The following is a 21,852-nucleotide window of genomic DNA, read 5'->3' on the forward strand; positions in this document are numbered from 1 at the left end:
TTCGTGGATTTCTCAAATATGCTACAAATAAAAGTGCCTTGGTTGCAACTGTTTGAGCGCTTGTGGAAGTTTGTTCCAAAGTACTAAAGCCTTACCCTTAAAAAAAAATAATAATAATGTGCAACAAGCTCTGCTCCATCGTTGTTGTAATGTTCATAAAAAAGAGAAGGGAAAGAAGAACAGTCAATGCTCATGTCTGAAAATTTGGGTTTCTACTAGTGATACCACACTAGTTGATAGGGTGGGGGCAGTTTTGATGTGAGCTGGGAGCGAGTTGGGATACTTCATACTTATAAAGACATTTACTAACACTCAAAACATTTCCCAGCGCCAATTCATTCAAGTATAAAGTATAAATATAACTAAATACCAGTAAGTCTCCTAAGGGCAAAAAGAGGTTGTGCTCGCAGAGGGTGAGGTCGCGCAGGACGGAATTCATTATTAATACAGAATATATCGGACCAGTTAGTTACCCATATATGGAGATCCCTGGTACCCATATATATGGAGATATGGGCATATTGGTTGGATCGGCGGTTCGACTGAAACAACAAAAATGTTGTTTTGTAACTGTACATCAGGGAACTCCATATATGGGCATACAAGGGACAAGGACAGAATGGGAGCGTGTCGATATTGCGACATAGCATCTGTTCAACGGTCCATTGTTTTGACGCGGGTTAATGTTAACCTGGTGAAAAGCTAACCTGCATGCCGACGCGGGTGAATGTTAACCTCTATGCCTACAGAATACCTAACCCTAACTTCAGTAACCGTGATTGAGTAGCTAACCTGCCGACGCTGGTTGTCGAAAGAATGACCCATCGAAAGAGCGAGATTCCCCTAGACAGAATGTGATGTCACGGATATCCAGGGTTTGAGCTTGAGGAAAAAGATTTAAACTAGTAAAAACAGCCGATCTACAAGCACACAACGCACACAAAGCACACAACGCCTCGCACCGCGACCCTAACCCTAACCCTGGTGATGTAATATATGGCTACACACACACATATTGCTCTGGCAAAACGCTGAGGAAAACACATTTCTATGGAAAAACGCTGAGGAAAGGTGGCTAGAGATAGTGGCTACAGATAATTATTGATGTAATATGGCTACAAACACACACATATTTTTTATGGCAAAACGCTGAGGAAAACCCATTGCTATGGCAAAACGCTGAGGAAAACACATTGCTATGGCAAAACGCTGAGGAAAACACATTGCTATGGCAAAACGCTGAGGAAAAGTGGCTACAGACACACACACACAGCCACTCTTAGGAGCGGTTTACCACCACTCAAAGATCCTGGTTACATTTCTTCATATGTGGATGCTGTATTGATATTGATACACATGAACATTTGCAAAGCTGTGGACAAAACCAGGCTGTGGTGTACTGTAGCTAGATTTAGCATGGAGGTTTGCCTGCCCTGTACATTGATTGACTGACTGTAGATATGAAAACTTCACTTCCCAGAAATCTTGCTGCCTAGTCTGACATCACCAAGAAGGAAGAAGCTACGCCAGAGTTGCTGTTAGTTGGTTCATTCATGTAGCCTGTGTACCTAAGGTAAGAACCTGTCATTAACATTGCTTCATAGAACAGTCATATCATTGTGTAAATGTATGTCATTCACTGATATAGATAGAATACTAGAGCGTTAAATAGACAAATATAATATATTTGTCTATTATATTATGCAACAGGCAGCAGCCAATCCTAGATCCTCTTATTAGGTGACTTGGGTCAACCTAACATATTAGTGTTGATTGTAGTGTTTTCTTAAGTGTTATGCTATATTAAATGCATTACAGCCATGTAATTTAAGAGCATGTAGGCTACTATAAAAACACATAACTCTGGGTAACTGTGTTAAACACTGTCATAGTAAATCGCAGACTTGCACCATCTTTGGACTTTGTCTTCTTTAAAGCACAGGTCAACTACAACTTGCACGTTCACTTTATCGGTCAAACATAGTTATAAACAGAGTTTCAAAAAGCCCAAGCCCATTTTATCAACACTGCAATGTAGAAATACTGTTACAAGTAAAAGTCCAGAATTCAAAATGTATTTGAGTAAAATTACAAAAGGCATATTGGCATCAAAATGTCAAACGTGTACCAAAAGTAAAAGTACAAAATGTTTGAAAATAGCAGATCTACCAGCTCACAATGTGTTGCGATGCGATGCGTGTAGAGCTTGTAGATTGGCTATTTTCAAATAGCTAAAATAGGGCAAAAGTTTTTAATTTATGTTTTATAATATTATAATGTATACCTGCAAAATATCAAGTAACTCAAATAATTGTATTGGAGTAAAAGTACAATATTTGCATCTGAGATGTAGTCAAAGTATTGGAAATTGGAAATACGCAAAATGTACAAATAACTCGAAATGAATAAGTCCAGTACAGTACTTAAGTGCTTAGTTACTTTACACCACTGCTACACACACACACACACACACACACACACACACACACACACACACACACACACACACACACACACACACACACACACACACACACACACACACACACACACACACACACACAGGTTGTGTCAGTGTGTGTTGTAAAGGTGCCTTTATTGTTGTCTTATAACCCCACAGCTGTATCTGTCTGTCTTATCATGGCACTGTGTGGGGTGAGGGTCATAGAGCTGGCAGGCCTGGCTCCAGCACCGTTCTGTGGCATGATTCTGGCCGACTTCGGCGCCGAGGTGGTCCGCGTGGACCGCACTCAGGTAGGGATGGGATGACTATCGCTATTATCGTTTATCGTGACAACCAAACACTCACAATAATCGTGTATTTTTGAATATTTTATTAGTCACAATGAACAACAACATCAAGGGCGTCAATTGGGTAAGGCAGGGGTATGCAGCTGCCATACCCTGGGTCCAGGGGGGGAAATAAACTTTACTTTTAAATATAAATCCATGAATGTCTCTGTGCTGGTTATTATGCTGTTAAATTACAGTAACATAACTACAAATGCAAAATGTTACAAAATGGTCACTTTAACAAGGTATTCTCCCCATTTTGACAACATGGTATATTCCCAGTTGCCTCAAGTCAGCTGCACAGGTGCAATTCATTATTGTTAATTTGTCGCACGTTTACTAACACAGTTTAGCTGCACTTGAACAACCATTCCAGGCTGCCATATCCAGCCCAAGCAACCGTAGAAACGGGGGAAAAATAGAATGTACTTCTTAAAATAAATGTATCATGCCTGTTGCTAACATGACTGGTGTCTTGCGCGCGCGCCTTCGCGCGCGCGCAAGACACCAGTCATGTTGCCATACCTTAGCTTTTTCTGAACTGAAGCCACTGAACAACATAATTATGTACAGTATCACATTTAAGATGCAGCACAGCAAAAGGGCCTTTCTGTGTGGAGTTTGCATGTTCTCCCCGTGTCTCCTAGGGTAGATACCCTCACAAAAACATGCAGTAATCCTGGTATCTATAAAGCCTCCCCCTGGCCAGCCGGGGCGCCTGATGGAGGGGAATGGAACTGGTTGGAATAACGTGTTCCTTCCACGCGCTACGTCCAACCGGGGAAGCTCCCCCTGTCAGGTGATAAGAAGCGGCCTGCTCACTCCTCATGCATTGAAGGAAGCATGAGCTCAGTTCGGGGCCCTCCCCAGGTTGGCAGAGGGAGAGTAGAGCCCAGGATCACAGCTTAGGCAATTGGCACCGGGTGAAAAAATGGGTTACAAAAATCATGGGATAAAAATTTAGCTAAAAAAAAAAGATGCAGCACAGCACAGGTACAGTTAGAACATCCTGCCCAACAGGAACAACCCGAATGAGGCCTTTTACGGTCTTTCTTTACGTCTGAAGTCCTTGGCACTCAATTTACAGACATAGCAACAATAATAAAATAACATTTGTTGCATTTACAGGAAAAAAATAATAAAAAATACACAACATGCTCGAACAGCGCAGGGAGAAAGTGGGGGTAGGTGTAAGTAAAAAGTACCTGTCTTGTGGGAGAAGTGATGCCTACCTTCTCCTCTGGATTCCTGAAAGGTGAAATTCACCGTTTTGAAGGAGGCCAGAGATTAAATTTAACGTGAAATGGTGCTCCTTCATGCACTGGGATCAGTTCACCTTTTATTTGCTGAGCTGCATATCCGGATCTGGAAATAACTTAACCTTTGTTTGTTTCACCCCCTACCAAATATCTTTGCCAAAAACGAGGCGATCTACAAGAGCTTGTAGATCGCCTGTTCTTTGGCAAATGTTCCAGGGGCGTCAATTAGGTATTGCAGGGGTATGCAGCTGCCATACCCTGGGTCCAGGGGGGAAAATAAAAGTTACTTTTAAATATAAATCCATGAATATATCTGTGTCTATCTGTGCTGGTTGTTATGTTGTTAAATTAGGCTACAGTAAAATAACTACAAATGCAAAATGTAACAAAATGGTCACTTTAACAAGGTATTATAAGTATATTCTCCACATTTGTATTCTCCCCATCTTGACCAAATGGTATATTCCCAGGTTCCGCAGGTCAGCTGCACAGGTGCAATGCATTATTGTTAATTGTGGCACGTTTACTAACATGCCAAGTTTAGCTGCACTTGAACAACCGTTCCAGACTGCCATATCCAGCCGTAGAAACGGGGGGGAAAATGTACTTCTTAAAATAAATGTATCATGCCTGTTGCTAAGTTATGGCAACATGACTGGTGTCTTGCACACCCGCGAAGGCGCGCGTGCAAGACACCATTTTCATATTATCCCATCCCTTACACTCAGGTTGCCATGGCAATGGACACGTTGGCGCGGGGTAAACGCTCCATAGCACTGAACCTGAAGACCTCTGAGGGTGTGGCTGTGCTCCGGAAACTCTGCGTCCAATCTGATGTGGTCTTGGAACCCTACCGCAAAGGTCAGACCTCATTAACACTTACAGGCCATAGCCTATAAGTGATAAGTCATTGTAACAAAAGGGTTAAATAGCTCTATATTCTGATAGTAATCAAATGCAATGGAGTGTTTGTTCACTTACAGGAGTCTCCCTGTCTCTCCAACTAAATAGGTGATAGTTCAGGATACGAATTTCACCCAATCAGGACAGAGAACTCATACACTTTTGTTTAAACCACAAAATATCACTTACAGACCTTTCATAGTCTTCTACTCTGGAAAACATTATTATGCATTGTTTTGTGAGTTACATTCCTACATTCCTGACAACAAGTAGGTCGGGAGTGGCTTATTGTCGGTATCAGCCGGTAACACGCGGGAGTCTGTCACCGTTACAATGCGCTAGACCCCTGGGAGATGGACTGCTGAGGTGGAGCGCCACACCTACCATCAGCTCCCAGTACTTGCCGCACGACTTGCCAAGCCGTGCTACTCATACGCTGAGTTGGCGGTGCCCGGAATCTAACCCATGACCTTGCGGTACAAAGGCAAGAGCTCTACCGACTGAGCTACCCGGGCACCGTTAGAAGCAAGTTAGAAGCAAAGATTGAAAACACCAAAAGAACTATTACAATTTACAACATGCTGTAGTTCATGGAGTAGAGTAACTTTACAAAGAAGATCAAATGCTGATGGACATTTGTGTGGAGTTTTTGTTTGCTGCTCTAAAGTTATTTGATTACAGCTCGAAATGTTCTCTCAAATCCTTTTTTTGACATCCCACAACCTTAATTAGAATCGCCCCGTGTGTTTGTGTGTGTTTCCATCTGTAACTCCACGTTCAGCAGTTGTTCAATTGTCTAAAAAACATAATACAAAAATCAATAACGCATGTACCTTGCCCAACATCAACTTTATCACCTTCAAATGTGTCTCTACTTCTCATAATCCCCAAATGTTTAAAATATTTCCCCAAATTTTGGCCTGTAGGCGGCTTTGTCCTGTGATGCGATTTACATCACAAATGGGCGTCAACAAGCGTCTGTCTGCTTCACACCAAGGGGCTGTAGGCTAGTCTTAAGAATTGAAGAGTCGTGTGTGTCTGTCTGCATTTGAAAAGGAATGACCACTGTTGGACATCGTGAAAATGTTAAAGAACGTAATTTATGTTGAACAACTCACAGGCTCATTATTATCACTTGGCCTGGTTAAAGAAGGAACGATATTGACTGGTTGAAATGACTGCAGGTGCACTGGAAACTTTGCAAGCCTTTGAAGCCTCTTTGTGGTTATGCATTTCCTGTGGTTGAACTACATACACTGTGTACGGAACATACAGCCTGTATTTTTGAGACATGCATGTCTATTTTCATCACTGATCAGCGCATTCTGCATACCTCAGCATATGTCTATGTCTGAAAAAGATGCAAGATAAGCTCCTGTGTGAGTGCACACCTACGTGCACACACGCACACATACATATGTCTGGGGAATTTCCCTGAGATCGAACCATCGTATATAACGGCTCACACCAGAGCATCTTTTAGGCTTTTTGGGGGATTTTTGGAGGACACGGAGGGCTTACGCCCTGCCGTTGGTCCTCTGCCCCTTTGCGCTCTTTTTTGGGGATTCTTCTCTTGCACCTTGGTCAGATCTCAAGCAGTTGGTTCCACATGGATGAAGGTAAAATTGACTTACATTAAAAGAGGTACATTTCTCTATTTTGAGATTAAACCTATTTGGTGTTAAATATTATACTTTTTTGGAATTATCTAAATCTAATGGAACCTCCTGCTTTTAAATCTAAATTTGGAATTATTTTTAGAACAAGCCTAATTTAAGGCATTGGTAAATCCTGATTGATTTCTTTCCAATTATTTTTGTATTTGCATTTGTATTTTTAAATGCACATGTGTAATACCACTGAGTGAATAAAAGGAAGCTTTAAACTTCCAAAAAGCCTCATTTTCGGTAAGGAGAAATAAAGTGCTGTAAGGATAAATTGACTTTGTCTTCTTTAGAAGCAATACCCATCTGTGAGTATCTGAATTCCACACGGCTGTTACATTACTGATAAAAGCTCACACTTCATATTTTTAGTCTTTAGTGGTGAGCATCAGTACGTTTCTCTGGACAGAGTAGGACAGGTAGTCTCGTAAGAATCTTTTGAGGACCTTAACTGTCTTGTCTGTGACATAAAAAGTGTACATCGTGAGGGTTAAGGCTGTTTTTTTCTGTGGTCGGGGACCTCCTGTCCGAAATGTATTACACACTGCTTTCAGGGGAGCCCACGGGCCCCTCCCTGTTACAGTCTTCATGGCGCCCTAACGCGGGGCGGGCGAGAGCTTTAGCGCATCAAACTACCATACCTAAAACTGCCGGGCACTTAGCAGGTTGAACACCGCTAGAACTAAAACGATAATCTGGAGTTTGATGGTCTAATCTTTCCCCGCTTAAAATACAAGAACCTACGAAAGAGATTAAGAACATCTCAAAAATCTCAAATAAGAGATCTCACACAGCCGTGTGGATTTATTTTTATTTTCCGGATTATTTTCCGAAGATTATTAGACTGGCTCTTTAACTGACTTTGTATGCTGGCTTCAGTATGAGCCAGAGAGGGAGAGAAAAATAAATATGTTTTAAGAAATCGTCACTCATGTTGTCTTAACTATCTTTATGATTGGTTAATATAACAAGAGTATCCGTACATGAGGAAAATTATAATAATCTATATTATAGCTTGATTTTGATTTCTATTTTACATTCAGTTCTAACAATGCATTCCATAATGTGTATGTATGTACGTATGTATGGCTTGTTTGATCTATGTGTGAGTTGATTACGGCATGTCTGAGTCATAGCAGGAGCACCGCTGCTACTAGAAGCAGTTGATACATGTCGTAAGGGGCGACACGCTAGAGACACACCGACCTGTCTGCCCTACTGGCTGAGTATTCTGAACACTGAAATATGTTTTTGTTGTTTTAACTTTAACATCACTTTGCTTTATGAACTTGACCACCCCATTGTAAAGGAAAACATAAGAATAATACATTCAAGTAGATTGACACTGAATTTGTATTTTAAATTATATTAAAAAGGGATAGAGTGACAATCTTCATTCTAAAAGAATTATGTATTTTCCTTTTTCCTGTTTTATTTGAACTAGAAATATTTCTACTTCATTTAAAGTCACATATGTTTTTATTTGGAACATTAACACAACTTTACAGGCTGAGCCTGACCTGCCAGACCAAGGGGGTCCAAGGCCAGATCCGGGAGCAGTCCACTAACTATGAACACTCCAGACCTTCCTCTCAATGTTTGTGAGGGGTTCTGCCCAACAACGACGATGAACACTTCCTATCCGACCCATGATCGTACCGCAAATGCCCGTGAAGATTCGCTACTGTCGCTGTCTGAGAAACTGTCTGAGAAACTGTCTGAGAAACTGTCTGAGAAACTGTGTCCTGGTTAGGACACCACTGCACCCGCAGGACTGTGGAGAGGTAGTCAGCGTCAGCATAGGCCTGTTAGTCTGGTCCTCGTCCCTACCTGTGGTACGTCAAGGCTCCAAGGCTCCCATTGAAGGGGGTGACTTGGGGTCCCTATCCCGCAAGGTCACGAAATGGCCAGGGGTAGCACTGTGAGACTTAGGCCGCGTGGGCCAAAGTCTTTTTCTTTGTGTGACTTTGATGAAGAATGGAGGAGAAAAAGAGGAATAGACTTTTGCCGGGGCTTGAAATGCGGTCGGATGGGACTGACATGGGCTGGTTTGGATCAAGAAGGACAATCATTATACTGCTCTGGTTTTGCGTGATTCATTCTATTTTGTTGTGTGTTCCATAAAAAGCAAAAAAGAAAGAAGAAAAAAAGAAAAAGAAAGAAAGAAAAGAAAAGGAAAAAGGGGGAAAAATGTAAAAGTGTTGTTTTATAATCTGCTGTTTGACTTTTGTTTGCTACTTTGCTGTAATCGTGGTGATTTTTTGTCAAACTATTTTGTTCTTTTTGGGGTGTTGTCTTGTTCATGTTCTTTTAGGTTTGATCAACATAAATGTACGAGAGAGGGTGTTGGACATCGTGAAAATGTTAAAGAACGTAATTTATGTTGAACAACTCACAGGCTCATTATTATCACTTGGCCTGGTTAAAGAAGGAACGATATTGACTGGTTGAAATGACTGCAGGTGCACTGGAAACTTTGCAAGCCTTTGAAGCCTCTTTGTGGTTATGCATTTCCTGTGGTTGAACTACATACACTGTGTACGGAACATACAGCCTGTATTTTTGAGACATGCATGTCTATTTTCATCACTGATCAGCGCATTCTGCATACCTCAGCATATGTCTATGTCTGAAAAAGATGCAAGATAAGCTCCTGTGTGAGTGCACACCTACGTGCACACACGCACACATACATATGTCTGGGGAATTTCCCTGAGATCGAACCATCGTATATAACGGCTCACACCAGAGCATCTTTTAGGCTTTTTGGGGGATTTTTGGAGGACACGGAGGGCTTACGCCCTGCCGTTGGTCCTCTGCCCCTTTGCGCTCTTTTTTGGGGATTCTTCTCTTGCACCTTGGTCAGATCTCAAGCAGTTGGTTCCACATGGATGAAGGTAAAATTGACTTACATTAAAAGAGGTACATTTCTCTATTTTGAGATTAAACCTATTTGGTGTTAAATATTATACTTTTTTGGAATTATCTAAATCTAATGGAACCTCCTGCTTTTAAATCTAAATTTGGAATTATTTTTAGAACAAGCCTAATTTAAGGCATTGGTAAATCCTGATTGATTTCTTTCCAATTATTTTTGTATTTGCATTTGTATTTTTAAATGCACATGTGTAATACCACTGAGTGAATAAAAGGAAGCTTTAAACTTCCAAAAAGCCTCATTTTCGGTAAGGAGAAATAAAGTGCTGTAAGGATAAATTGACTTTGTCTTCTTTAGAAGCAATACCCATCTGTGAGTATCTGAATTCCACACGGCTGTTACATTACTGATAAAAGCTCACACTTCATATTTTTAGTCTTTAGTGGTGAGCATCAGTACGTTTCTCTGGACAGAGTAGGACAGGTAGTCTCGTAAGAATCTTTTGAGGACCTTAACTGTCTTGTCTGTGACATAAAAAGTGTACATCGTGAGGGTTAAGGCTGTTTTTTTCTGTGGTCGGGGACCTCCTGTCCGAAATGTATTACACACTGCTTTCAGGGGAGCCCCCGGGCTCTCCCTGTCACAGTCTTCACCACCCATGGGTCTTTTCTGTCATGCAGTCAGTAAAATATGTTGCTTCACCTAAAGAAATCTTTTTTTTTAATGAACAAGGACAACAGCTTAAAGGAAAGCTGGCATTATTCTGGTTCCAACAACATGTATTTTACAGTGTTAGAGAACCTGTGCTCTAAATGATTCTAATAAAACCTTTGGCACCATTTATGTAAACAGTTTCATAGGCTTTTATTGCGGTACCAAAGTCCTGTGTTGCTGAGTTGCTGTGTGTGTGTGTGTGTGTGTGTGTGTGTGTGTGTGTGTGTGTGTGTGTGTGCGTGTGCGTGTGTGTGTGTGTGTGTGTGTGCGTGCGCGTGCACATGTGTGTATGTCTGTGTGTGTGTGCGCTTGGGTGTATGAGTATTCTACTTTGCAGTATTGATAGCCTACTTTTACTTAAGTAAATAATGTGAGTATTTTTCCACCACTGCACACACAAACTTAGTCCTTTTAGTTTAGTTTGCTTTCACCTTTTCTCCCTCTCTAGATTTGCAGATTAAAGACTTGTATTCTACAACATGAACTAACATGGGCTGGGCTTCATAACAAGAGAACCAATGTGTTGTCATCATCCCAGGTCTCACTGCAACCATATTAGATGGATCTAGCTCAGGGGGGTCCCCAGAGTTACTACAGGGGGGTCCTCCAAATCTTTGAGTGATGTTTTAGCGCTGCGTTGTGAGCTTGTAGCTCGGCAAAGAGCTTTGGTGTAGAGGGGAAAAAGAGCAGACTACAGTGTGAAAGGTCAAGTTTGTTAAAGGGGAAGACCACCCATTTTCAATATTGAACTCTGTCATTAATATACCTTAGAGGAGTTGTGTGGAAATAGAAAAAAAGTTCCCCCCCTTCTGTGTTGCCTAGAACTGGAAGATTGATTTTAGGGTTTGTATTGTAAAGTACGGTGTGATGTCATCAAGTTGTACTTTACAATACAAACCCCAAAATCAATCCTCCAGTTCTAGGCAACACAGAAGGGGGGGAACTTTATTTCTATTTCCACACAACTCCTCTAAGGTATATTAATGACATAGTTCAATATTGAAAATGGGTGGTCTTCCCCTTTAAGTATTGACGGTTCAAGTGGTCTGAAAACACAAATTGACATGAATCCAAAATGCACTGATTGAGCTGTCAAACAATAAAACTATATGGAATCTACAGTATGAACAGGTTGTGGGGGTCCCTGCTTCATCTCTCTCTCAACTAAGGGGTCCTTGGCCCGAAAACGTTGAAGACCTGTGTTCTAGCTTTGAAAAATGTTTTACCAACGTAGGCCTACTGTACCCTTTTGGCAAAGAGTGGCGTTTTTTGTGGCTAAAACCAGCCCTTACGGCGTGTTACTTGTCATAGAATTGTTTTTGAAGCGGTGAAAGCCGCTTCCAAGGAGTGGCTTTGTCTGTCCCGTACATGTTTTCTTTTTTGAGGATTCCCATAGATTCTCAAGGAATGGCTTTGTCTGTCCCGTACATGTCCCGTGCATGAATTGAGGATTGGTCAAGCTTCACATGACAATTTGGCCCTCCAGACAAAATCATTCATTCATTCAGAATTCATAAAAATATAGAACTAAAGCACATAGAAAGTATAGATCTAGAACACAGAATGTATAGATCTAGAACACAGATTTCATAGCTCTAGAACACATAGAATAAAAAGAATAAAAATCCACCGCTTCACTTCGAACCGAGGTTTGATTATTATTTATTTTTGCCAGACCCATGAAATGGGTAGACCTACATAAGCAAATGTCGGTCTGTCTGTCCTGGTTTTCTATATAAAGGGTATATATGATGATGACATGATGATGACATGCCTACAAAAGGCATGATGTCATAAATGATGATGACAGACAGGGGGTCTGGCACAACCAGGTTGACCTGGTCTAGTTTTATGAGATCTTGTATTTTTTCCAGGTGTGATGGAGAAGCTGGGCCTGGGTCCAGATGATCTGTTAAAGGAGAATCCTGGTCTGATCTATGCTCGACTGACGGGCTATGGCCAAACTGGCTCCTATGCCACTGCTGCTGGCCATGATATCAACTACCTCGCCATGTCAGGTACAAACATATCGTCACTGTCGGGCAGAAACCTCGTAACGGCCTTGGACATACAAGGTTTCCACCCGACAACGACGATATGTTGAGGACTTTTCTTTGGTTAATGCATTTGTAAATAATACATGACCACTTTCAACCTATACCTGGCGGCCCTATTTTGGGCATGTCAATATAGGTATATAAGTAAGTATGTCATTGTTGCGACCGAAGGTCGCAGTTTAGTATGTGAAACGGCACATGCTGACTCGATCCGTCTGTCTGGACGTGTACACCTTTTTACGGTCTAGGGCATATAAGGGCAACTGGCGGCCCGGGGGCCAGATGCGGCCCCCACCTTCACTTAATGCGGCCCGCAGGTTAATACCGGAATACTGAATATATTATTGATTTCAGCTGTTACAATTCTAAATATGACCTGCTTTAATTCCGTCAGTCTATATTGGTAGCTTAATGACTAGTATAGTAGTATTAAAATGAAAATGTTTATGTCCAATGTATTTGTATTTTTAAGTTCATAAAGTTAACATGAGTATATAATTAAATGCGTTTGAAATTAAATCCAAATGTTACATTTCAGGATTCCAATTAAGAAATAACAAAAAAGAATTCAGGATTCCAATTCAAAAGAAGCAAAAATAGCCGATCTACAAGCTCAAAACGCATCGCAGCGCAATACTAGAATGACAAAGTAGGACGCAATATGCAATGCGGCCCTCTGGAGTGAAGGTGGAAATATAGTGGCCCTCACCATCATCAAAGTTGCCCACCCCTGGTCTAGGGGTTTGTCGCTCTGACATCATGCTCTGACATCACTGTAATGTCAGGAGAACCTCCAACAGAATGGGTTTGCCGCTCTGACATCACGCTCGCTCTGGATCTGGCTCTGGCTAGTGTGATGTCACACTAACAGAATCCCTTTTATGCCCATATATGGAGTTCCCTAGTGTCACCAATATTAAGCCCATATCTAACAGGATTTCATATGGGAATGCCCAGGGCTGTATTAACCATTGGGCCAGTGGGGCCGTTGCCAGGGGCCCTTGGCTCTCAGGGGCCCTTGGGGGAACTGGCCTACATGGTCATTGACAATTTACAAAAATGTAATGTATATTTTAATAAAAAATCTGTTGTCTAGTAATAACTGGGTAAGCATGTTTGGGCTCTCACAGCATATCTCCATATACAGTACATGGATCTCCATATATGGGTACCAGGGGCCTCCATATAATATATGGAGACCAGTTGGTCCGAAATAGTACATCACTGGCCCGATGGCCAAGACATGGCGCGCCCTCGCCCTGAGGCTTCCTAATAGTATATACCTGTATACTGCACATACCTATTCATACAGATATATCCTACTGTAGGTATCGGCTATTTTCGGCACGCAACACCGTCGTATGACAAAGTAGTTAAGTATAAGTGGTTATGTTAATGACAGGGCACTACAGTCAATGACATTGTTCAGTTCAAAACATAACATGCCCAATATGGGGACATCAGGTTGAAAGTGGGGCGCCAATGTGTACGTATATACAGTAGGCCCTGGGTCCCAGGCGGATCCTATCTGCGTGTCCCTCCCTGTTTCTTATCAATCTCCACTGTACTAAAAATTCTAAATTGTATCCGCCCCTCTAATCCTTATGGCCCGGCAGTGGCGTCAGTTCAGAAAGAGCTAAGGTATGGCAACATGACTGGTGTCTTGCACGCACGCCTTCGCATGCGTGCAAGACACCAGTCATGTTGCCATACCTTAGCAACAGGCATGATACATTTTATTTTAAGATGTACATTCTATTTTTCCCCCGTTTCTAGGGTTTCTTGGGCTGGATATGGCAGCCTGGAACGGTTGCTCAAGTGCAGCTAAACTTGGCATGTTAGTAAACGTGCCACGATTAACAATAATGCATTGCACCTGTGCAGCTGACTTGCGGAACCTGGGAATATACCATTTTGTCAAGATGGGGAGAATACAAGCGTAGTATGATATAATGTAATTGCGACCGTAGGTCGCATTTACTACCAAAACCTCCACAGGCTGTCTGTCAGTGAGTAAGTCACACTTTTGCCCTGCTCATATCTCCACAACCGTTGCCCCCATCCATGCCAAATTTTGCACACACACTCCTTGACTGCCAAACTACAACCTCCAAGGACCCCCGGAGCCCCAGGGACCCCCAGATGTAAAAAATGACCAAATGTGCTCACACGTCACACGTCACACTTTTTCCCTGCTTATATCTCCGCACCCGTTGACCCGATCCATGCCAGATTTTACACACACACTCCTTGCCTGCCAAACTACAACCTCCAAGGACCCCCGGAGCCCCAGGGACCCCCAGGTCCCTGGGGGACCCCCAGATGTAAAAAATGACCAAATGTGCAAAAATGACCAAATGACCACCCCAACGGGGCTGCTCACGGGGAATTCCCGGGGACCACCGACTCCTGGTGCTCCAGAACGGATGCAAAAGTGGTGGCGCCCCCAGTGGAGGACCCCCTGCCACTGCAGCGCACATTAAATGCCGTAACTCGGGCTAGGAGCGTCCGGGAGAGCCGGGGCCGGTACCTATTCGTCCGCCAAGGCAACGCGGAGACCCCACCCCTCATTTCTCACATGGCCTTATTCTAGCGCCACCTTCAGGCCCATTTTTAAAACACATTTTTGGACACTGCTCCTACAGTTTTTGCCCTAAAGTCACGAATATCACTACACAGCATGTCTACACTCATGTCATCAACATGGATCAGGAAGATTTTGGAAAAACACATTTTTGCCCTATTTGTGGACATAAGCCACCTACGGTCGCTTATCTCCCGATTAGGGAGTCTTACTGGTATAACTATAATACCTTGTTAAAATGACCATTTTGTTACATTTTGCATTTGTAGTTATTTTACTGTAATTTAACAACATAATAACCAGCACAAAGAGACATTCATGGATTTATATTTAAAAGTAACTTTTATTTTCCCCCCCTGGACCCAGGGTATGGCAGCTGCATACCCCTGCCATACCCAATTGACGCCCCTGTGGCCCGACTCCTCCAGGCGCAAGTCCTCAGTTGTTTCTTTGTATCTGTCCTCTAGGTCTTTTATCTAGGCTGGGCCGTAGTGGTGACAGGCCCTATGCACCGCTGAACCTGCTTGCAGACTTTGCAGGAGGCGGTCTGTCCTGTGCACTGGGGGTGGTCCTAGCACTGCTGGAGAGGACCACGTCAGGGAAGGGACAGGTTATAGATGCTAGCATGGTAAGTGAAGCTAAAGCTTGTTATCCAAGCAAATCACTGTCACCACTACTCCATGCAGGGACATGCTGGGCCCAAGCCCCCAGAACCCTGGGGGCGCCCTGAAACCAAATGGACATGGTGGCCGTTTTGAGGTACTGCAGTTGGGTCTACTCACATGAACGCGCGTCTAGGCTTCTTTGTATTGACGCGCGTTCATACCGGAAGTGCTCGTTCATGAAGCGCGTCCATGAACACAAATTATGACGCAAACCGCGTCACAGTAGACCCACTACGTCACGGTTTTACTAGCCGGAAGGAGGGGTGAAAACGCCTCATGCGCTGGGTGAGCAACTCTATGCAAGTGGACGGGCGGGGATATCTGGTGTCCTCTCTATTCTTATTATAACTCTATCGCTGGGCCCCATGATTCAGCCCGGGAAAAAGAGTTAGAGAGGCCCTCATTGCACGCTATAGCGCTGCTGCTACTCAAAGATTTGTGACAAAGTGACAAGCCAGTGGGCCAGTTACATGAGTTATATTTCGTCGTTGTCGGGTGGAAACCTTGTATGTCCAAAACAGTTTGTTTTGTATTTATCATTTTAAAAATGATTTAAACTAGTGAAAACAGCCGATCTACCGCGAGGCGTTGTGTGCTTGTAGATCTGCTGTTTTCACTAGTGTTGTGCGACGGCCTTGTATGATGAAGCAGGGCTTTACTTTGTGAAAAACTGTATACATTTGAAACTTGGAGATACAAGGTTTCTGCCCGACAGTGACGATTTACTATGGCCGGCCTGGACCGGCCGGGAATGAACCGGCCGTTCGGGAGTTGTCCCGCTTTTCCCAATGGCCAGCACGTCCCTGCTAAAGCTTATTATCCAAGTAAATCACTGTCACCACTATGCCATGGGAGTGCAAAATACCAGTGTTTTTGAAGTAGCCTAAGCAACATGTTGTTTTTTCGGTGTGTGTATGTTATGCTTTTGAGCTGTGGTAAACCGCTCCATAGAGTGGCTGTGCGTGTGTCTGTAGCCTTTTTCCTCAGCGTTTTGCCATAGTAAAACGTGTGGTGTGTAGCATAGCCTGTACATCCTAGACTCAAATCCTAGTCTGAAGACGTTATGCAAGCACGACCACCGCTCACTTCACATTGGGTGTGATTTTTATATTTTGTATTCCATTCAGGACCTCTGTTTGTTCAAATGTGAATGTGAATTAATCTCTGTCCAAAGCCAGTGTCGTGTGTCAAACATAGTCAATCTACTAGAGCTTGTAGATGTGCAATTGCTGGCATAAGCCTAACAGGAAAGGCTTGATATTTCTACGTGTCAGTAGTTCGACAAAGGTTTAGGGTTAGGTTTTAGGGTTAGGTTTAGGCATAGTTTTACTGAGGTAAGGGTTTGGGTTAGTTTAGGCATAGTGGTTAACATTCACCAGGTTAGCATTCACCAGCGTCAAACTATGGGACGTAAAACCAGGGGCGTCTATAGTCTTAAGTCTGACATCATTTTGTAGACGGAGGAGAACTTCTGGTGCCAACGAGGCACCAGCGCCCGTGAATCTTTTTACTATAAGTTATTTTTCTTCTCTTTCTTGTTGACAGGAAAGTGGTAGAATTATACGTTAGTTGTTATTTTTGTCTCGGATCTGTTGAAATAGCGAGGGACACAGCACTGCCCATATTGACAATAAATCTGCTTGGCACCAGCGGGGGGTCTGACTACAAAATTATGTCACGGCTTAAGAAGCCTATTGGGTATGGCAGGGGTATGCAGCTGCCATACCCTGGTTCCAGGGGGGAAAATAAAAGTTACTTTTTAATATAAATCCATGAATGTCTCTTTGTCTATCTGTGCTGGTTATTATGTGGTTAAATTACAGTAACATAACTACAAATGAAACAATTAACAAAATGGTCACTTTAACAAGGCATTATAATTATATTCTCCACACTTTTTTTCTCCCCATCTTGACAAAATGGTATATTCCCAGGTTCCGCAGGTCAGCAGGTCAGGTTCCAGGCTGCCATATCCAGGCCAAGAAACCGTAGAAACAGGGGGAAAAATAGAATGTACTTCTTAAAATAACTGGTGTCTTGCACGCGCGCAAAGGCGCACGCAAGACACCAACCTTACCAGCCATACCTTAGCTTTTTCTGAACTGATAAACAAATCTGTCGACACGCAAGCATAACTTGTGTCCTGTGTGTGTTGCAGGTGGAGGGAGCAGCGTACACAGGTTCCTTCATATGGAAGTCTGCTGGCATCGGCATGTGGAGCCAACGCAGAGGAGAGAACATGCTGGACGGCGGAGCTCCGTTCTATGAAACCTACCGGACCTCTGATGGGAAACACCTGGCTGTAGGAGCCATGGAACCTCAGTTCTACAAGCTGCTCCTTCAAGGTTCGTAGAACCAGTGGTCCGCAAACCTAACCTTTTCATGTCAAGGACCCCCAAGGGATTGATTTGGGGGTTTTTATTGCAAAGTGCACCGTGATGACTTGAAAGACAAAGCTATATGCACATACGCCATTGTGTTCTACTTCCGGGTGTCTTTCGACTTCCTTCACAGGTGTTACTGATGATACTAATTAAGGCTCTGTTTGATGTATTGTACGGTGGTTCTTTAATTTCAAGGACCCCCATAACTCTGTACAAATAGAATCAACAAATGCATTTCATTTGTACTCTCAGAGTTACACACCTGTATGGGGACATTTGGAACCCACTCAATGACACTTTGAGACCCACTGGTGTAGCAGAGTGTTTCCAGTGAGCCAACATGCACAATATCAGCACCCTGACTCTGTTTGACCAGAATTAGTCCAGTCATTTTAGGCCAAAATTAGGCCAAACCTAGAACAAATTGCAATAGTAGCAAACTCAACTGATTTTGTATCCTCAATATGTCCTTAGTGAGGGAAAAAAAGTCCCAAGGAATCCCACCGGGGCAAAGTTTTGAAAACGACCTATCTACCTTCACTTACTATACACTACAATATAAAGGAAAAAATGACTGAAAAAAAATCTGCTTTAAGTGGGATGTGAGGGGTCAAACTAGGGGTTTTTAATTATTCTGAATCCATTGCAAGCATTTGTTTTGCACGAAAAACATTCCTTGGGCCAGAAATGGCCACTCAAAACGTCAATTTTCATCAATTTTCATCAATTTTCAGTCTTTTGGGGTCCGTTTTTAGCCCAAGGAATGTTTTTCATGCAAAACAAATGCTTGCAATGGATTCAGAATAATTAAAAACACCTAGTTTGACCCCTCATATCCCACTTAAAGCAGATTTTTTTTCAGTCATTTTTTCCGTTATATTGTAGTGTATAGTAATTGAAGGTAGGTAGGTCGTTTTCAAAACTTTGCCCCGGTGGGATTCCTTGGGACTTTTTTTCCCTCACTAAGGACATAATGAGGATACAAAATCAGTTGAGTTTGCTACTATTGCAATTTGTTCTAGGTCTAACCCTAAAATGACTGGACTAAATGGAACAGACCCTTCATTAGTATCATCGGTAACACCTGTGAAGGAAGTCGAACGAGGCCCGGAAGTAGAACAAAATGGTGTATAATATGCATATACCCCATTCTCCAGTTATAGGCAACAGGGGTATAAAGTATATTAATGACATAGTTCAATATTTAAAATGGGTGGTTCTCCCCTTTAATGGCATTTCTATCTCTGGGATCCCAATTTATTTAGCTAAATCAATGTTAATTTAACTCTGTACAAATGGAACCAAATGGACCTGTTACCAAATGGACAGTCTCAGAGTTACAGACCCATATGGGTCCATTTGACCATTTGGTTCCTAACTGTCATTTAGATGGGGACCCACTGGAACTCCCTCAAGGACCCCCCACTTTGAGAACCAATGTTGTAGAACACACAATAGGAGGAGTGTGATGTGGCATTTGGGCCCATCCACTTGTGTAATCTTGTCACTTGCTGACCCCTACTGGTTGTTCTTGGGACTGTTTGGTCCAGGGGGATGTTTTGAATGGCATCATCACCCACCGGAGAGGACATATCAGAGGACAGGAGATGTTTTTCCTGACTTCATCATACTACATTATTTGTTTAAGTGACACTTAGTTCATAGTGGTTAAACTTGTGTAGACAGTATGTATGTCCAACACCACATCACAGCACTATGTTCAACTGTGTTTTGTAATTTGTCCTAGGGAAGGAGCGAGAGAGAGACAAACTTAAACACTTGTTTACTTCATCAGACAGTATACCTATCTATACGGTTATCATTAGTATTAACCACTTAGCGACCTTATCCTGGACATATCATTATGACTATTATTATTTGGAAAAGATATTGTATATATATTTGCCCAAAAAAATGCCAATCTACAAGCTCACAATGCATTGCGACAAACAGGTTTTTGGTGTAGAGGGTAAAAAAGAGCTTACTAAGTACAGAGTGAAAGGTCAAGTTTATTAAGTATTGATGGTTCAAGTGGTTACATATCTGATACCACAAATGTACATTAATCCAAAACACACTGATGATTGTGCTGTCAAACGATGAAACTATTATGGAATCTGGGGGTCCCTGCTTCATCTCTCTCTCTCTCAGCTAAGGGGTCCTTGGCCTGAAAACGTTGAAGACCCCTGTGATAGAGATCTATACTGAGCACACCTTTCTAGTTTTCATGTTTTTAGTTTTTTTGCTTTGTTTTGCAGGTTTGGGTTTGGACACAAGAGACTTGCCTCCTCAGATGAGCTCCAGCGACTGGCCCGAGCTCAGGCGGATCTTCACGGAGCGCTTTGCCTCTGAGTCCCAAGCACACTGGCTGGGCGTTTTCGAGGGGACAGATGCCTGCGTTACGCCTGTGTTGTCTTTCGACGAAGTGAGCTCCCATCCCCACAACCGGGAAAGAGGTTCTTTCATCAAGGACCCCGCGGGTGAGGAGAGCCCCCGACCAGCTCCGGTCCTCTCCCGGACTCCCGCAGAACCCTGCTTGGCACGTGACCCTCTCATCGGGGAACATACGTGTCAGGTCCTACAGGAGTATGGTTTCAGTCCGGTAGAAATAGAGCAGATGCTGACAGCTGGGGTGATAGAGTCTAACGCTGTCAAGGCTAAGTTGTAGAGCAGGGCGGGTCTTCAACGTTTTCAGTCCAAGGACCCCTTAGCTGAGAGAGATGAAGCAGGGACTACATATTGTATAAAATTGTGTTGCAGAAGAACGATTTTCATAGATTTCTTAGACAGCTTAGACTTGTTTGACAGCACTGTCATCATGTTGGAGTAATGTGTATTTTCATACATTTAACCACTTGAATACTTTAGTCTGCTCTTCTTTTCCCTCTACAAACCTCTTCTGCTATTTTTGGGTAATGTTCCATTCAGAATACTTCGTTTTGTTATTCTGTGTGTTCAATTCTAATTTCAAACTTTGTTTCAGTAAAATGGAGCTGCTCAGTGGCAGTATAGTGACTCAGCATGTTTTTAAATGTTTTTATTTCTCCAAAAAATTATGTTTTAGCAAATTCAACATAAAAAAGGCGGAACCAGGGCGGGGACAAGGGAGGTTGAGCTTGTTGGTTGGTCAGTCAGGGACCAACCAGAAGGCTAACAAAGGGTGATCTTGCGGCGTTCACTCTGGCATTTAAGTGATGTATTTAGTTATCGTCATCTCTTGAGCCTTCGAATTGCAGTCTTTGAAACACTGGTGATACAACAACATAATCGACACAGGGAATTACGCGACAATCAGATGTTGCTGATTACAGGCATATTTGAATGACAGAACTCGTGAGAGGCAAATGTAGGAAGGTTGACAATAAAGGAGTATGAGCGATACATGGATGCAGACAGTGGTGACTGTGTAATCACATACCACGGTAATTTCATGACTGTACGTAGCTTTCGCGGCATACAATGTATCATTATCAACAACATGCCTCCTGGCAGATTTGCACTCTACTGAGCACTCCCTTTAGTTGCTTTCAGTGTGTCAATATTCTCCACTGCAGGGGTTTTCAAAGTGGGTGACGGGGCACCCTGGGGTGCCGTGATGGCAGTCCAGGGGTGCCGCGAGATCATTTGATAATATTTGGAATTTATTTGGACACTTGAGAAAATATTTAGTATCATTTTAGACTTGAAGTACAAAGTTATTTTCAGTCAGTTCTAACCAAAATGGCTATTATCTCAACGTTTTCCTCGCAACATAATCACTAAAATATCTTCACTGTCAGTTTCAAATGTGTTTTGTTAAAGTAAAGCCCTACTTCATCATACAAGACTGTCGCACAAAACTAGTGAAAACAGCCGATCTACAAGCACACACAACTGCTTGTAGATCTGCTGTTTTCTCTAGTTTAGTACATTTTAGATGATACAAAACCAACGGTTTTGGACATACAAGGT

At 42.6% G+C, this 21,852-nt stretch overlaps 1 protein-coding gene across 1 annotated transcript; it reads left to right on the forward strand.

Moving 5' to 3' along the window:
• The first annotated feature begins 1,507 nt into the window (after positions 1-1,507).
• LOC308300065 (alpha-methylacyl-CoA racemase-like) lies at positions 1,508-21,732 on the forward strand. The gene is made up of 7 exons (XM_080743831.1): positions 1,508-1,573; positions 2,621-2,754; positions 4,781-4,913; positions 12,086-12,229; positions 15,320-15,480; positions 17,676-17,862; positions 20,160-21,732. Exons 2-7 carry the CDS (start codon positions 2,641-2,643, stop codon positions 20,567-20,569), a joined length of 1,149 nt encoding a protein of 382 aa, XP_080599957.1. The 5' UTR covers positions 1,508-1,573; positions 2,621-2,640; the 3' UTR covers positions 20,570-21,732.
• The last annotated feature ends 120 nt before the right edge of the window (positions 21,733-21,852 follow it).

The sequence above is a fragment of the Nannobrachium achirus genome (genome assembly GCF_963921795.1).
Source record: "Nannobrachium achirus genome assembly, chromosome: 15".
In the NCBI taxonomy this organism is placed as follows: Eukaryota; Metazoa; Chordata; class Actinopteri; order Myctophiformes; family Myctophidae; genus Nannobrachium; species Nannobrachium achirus.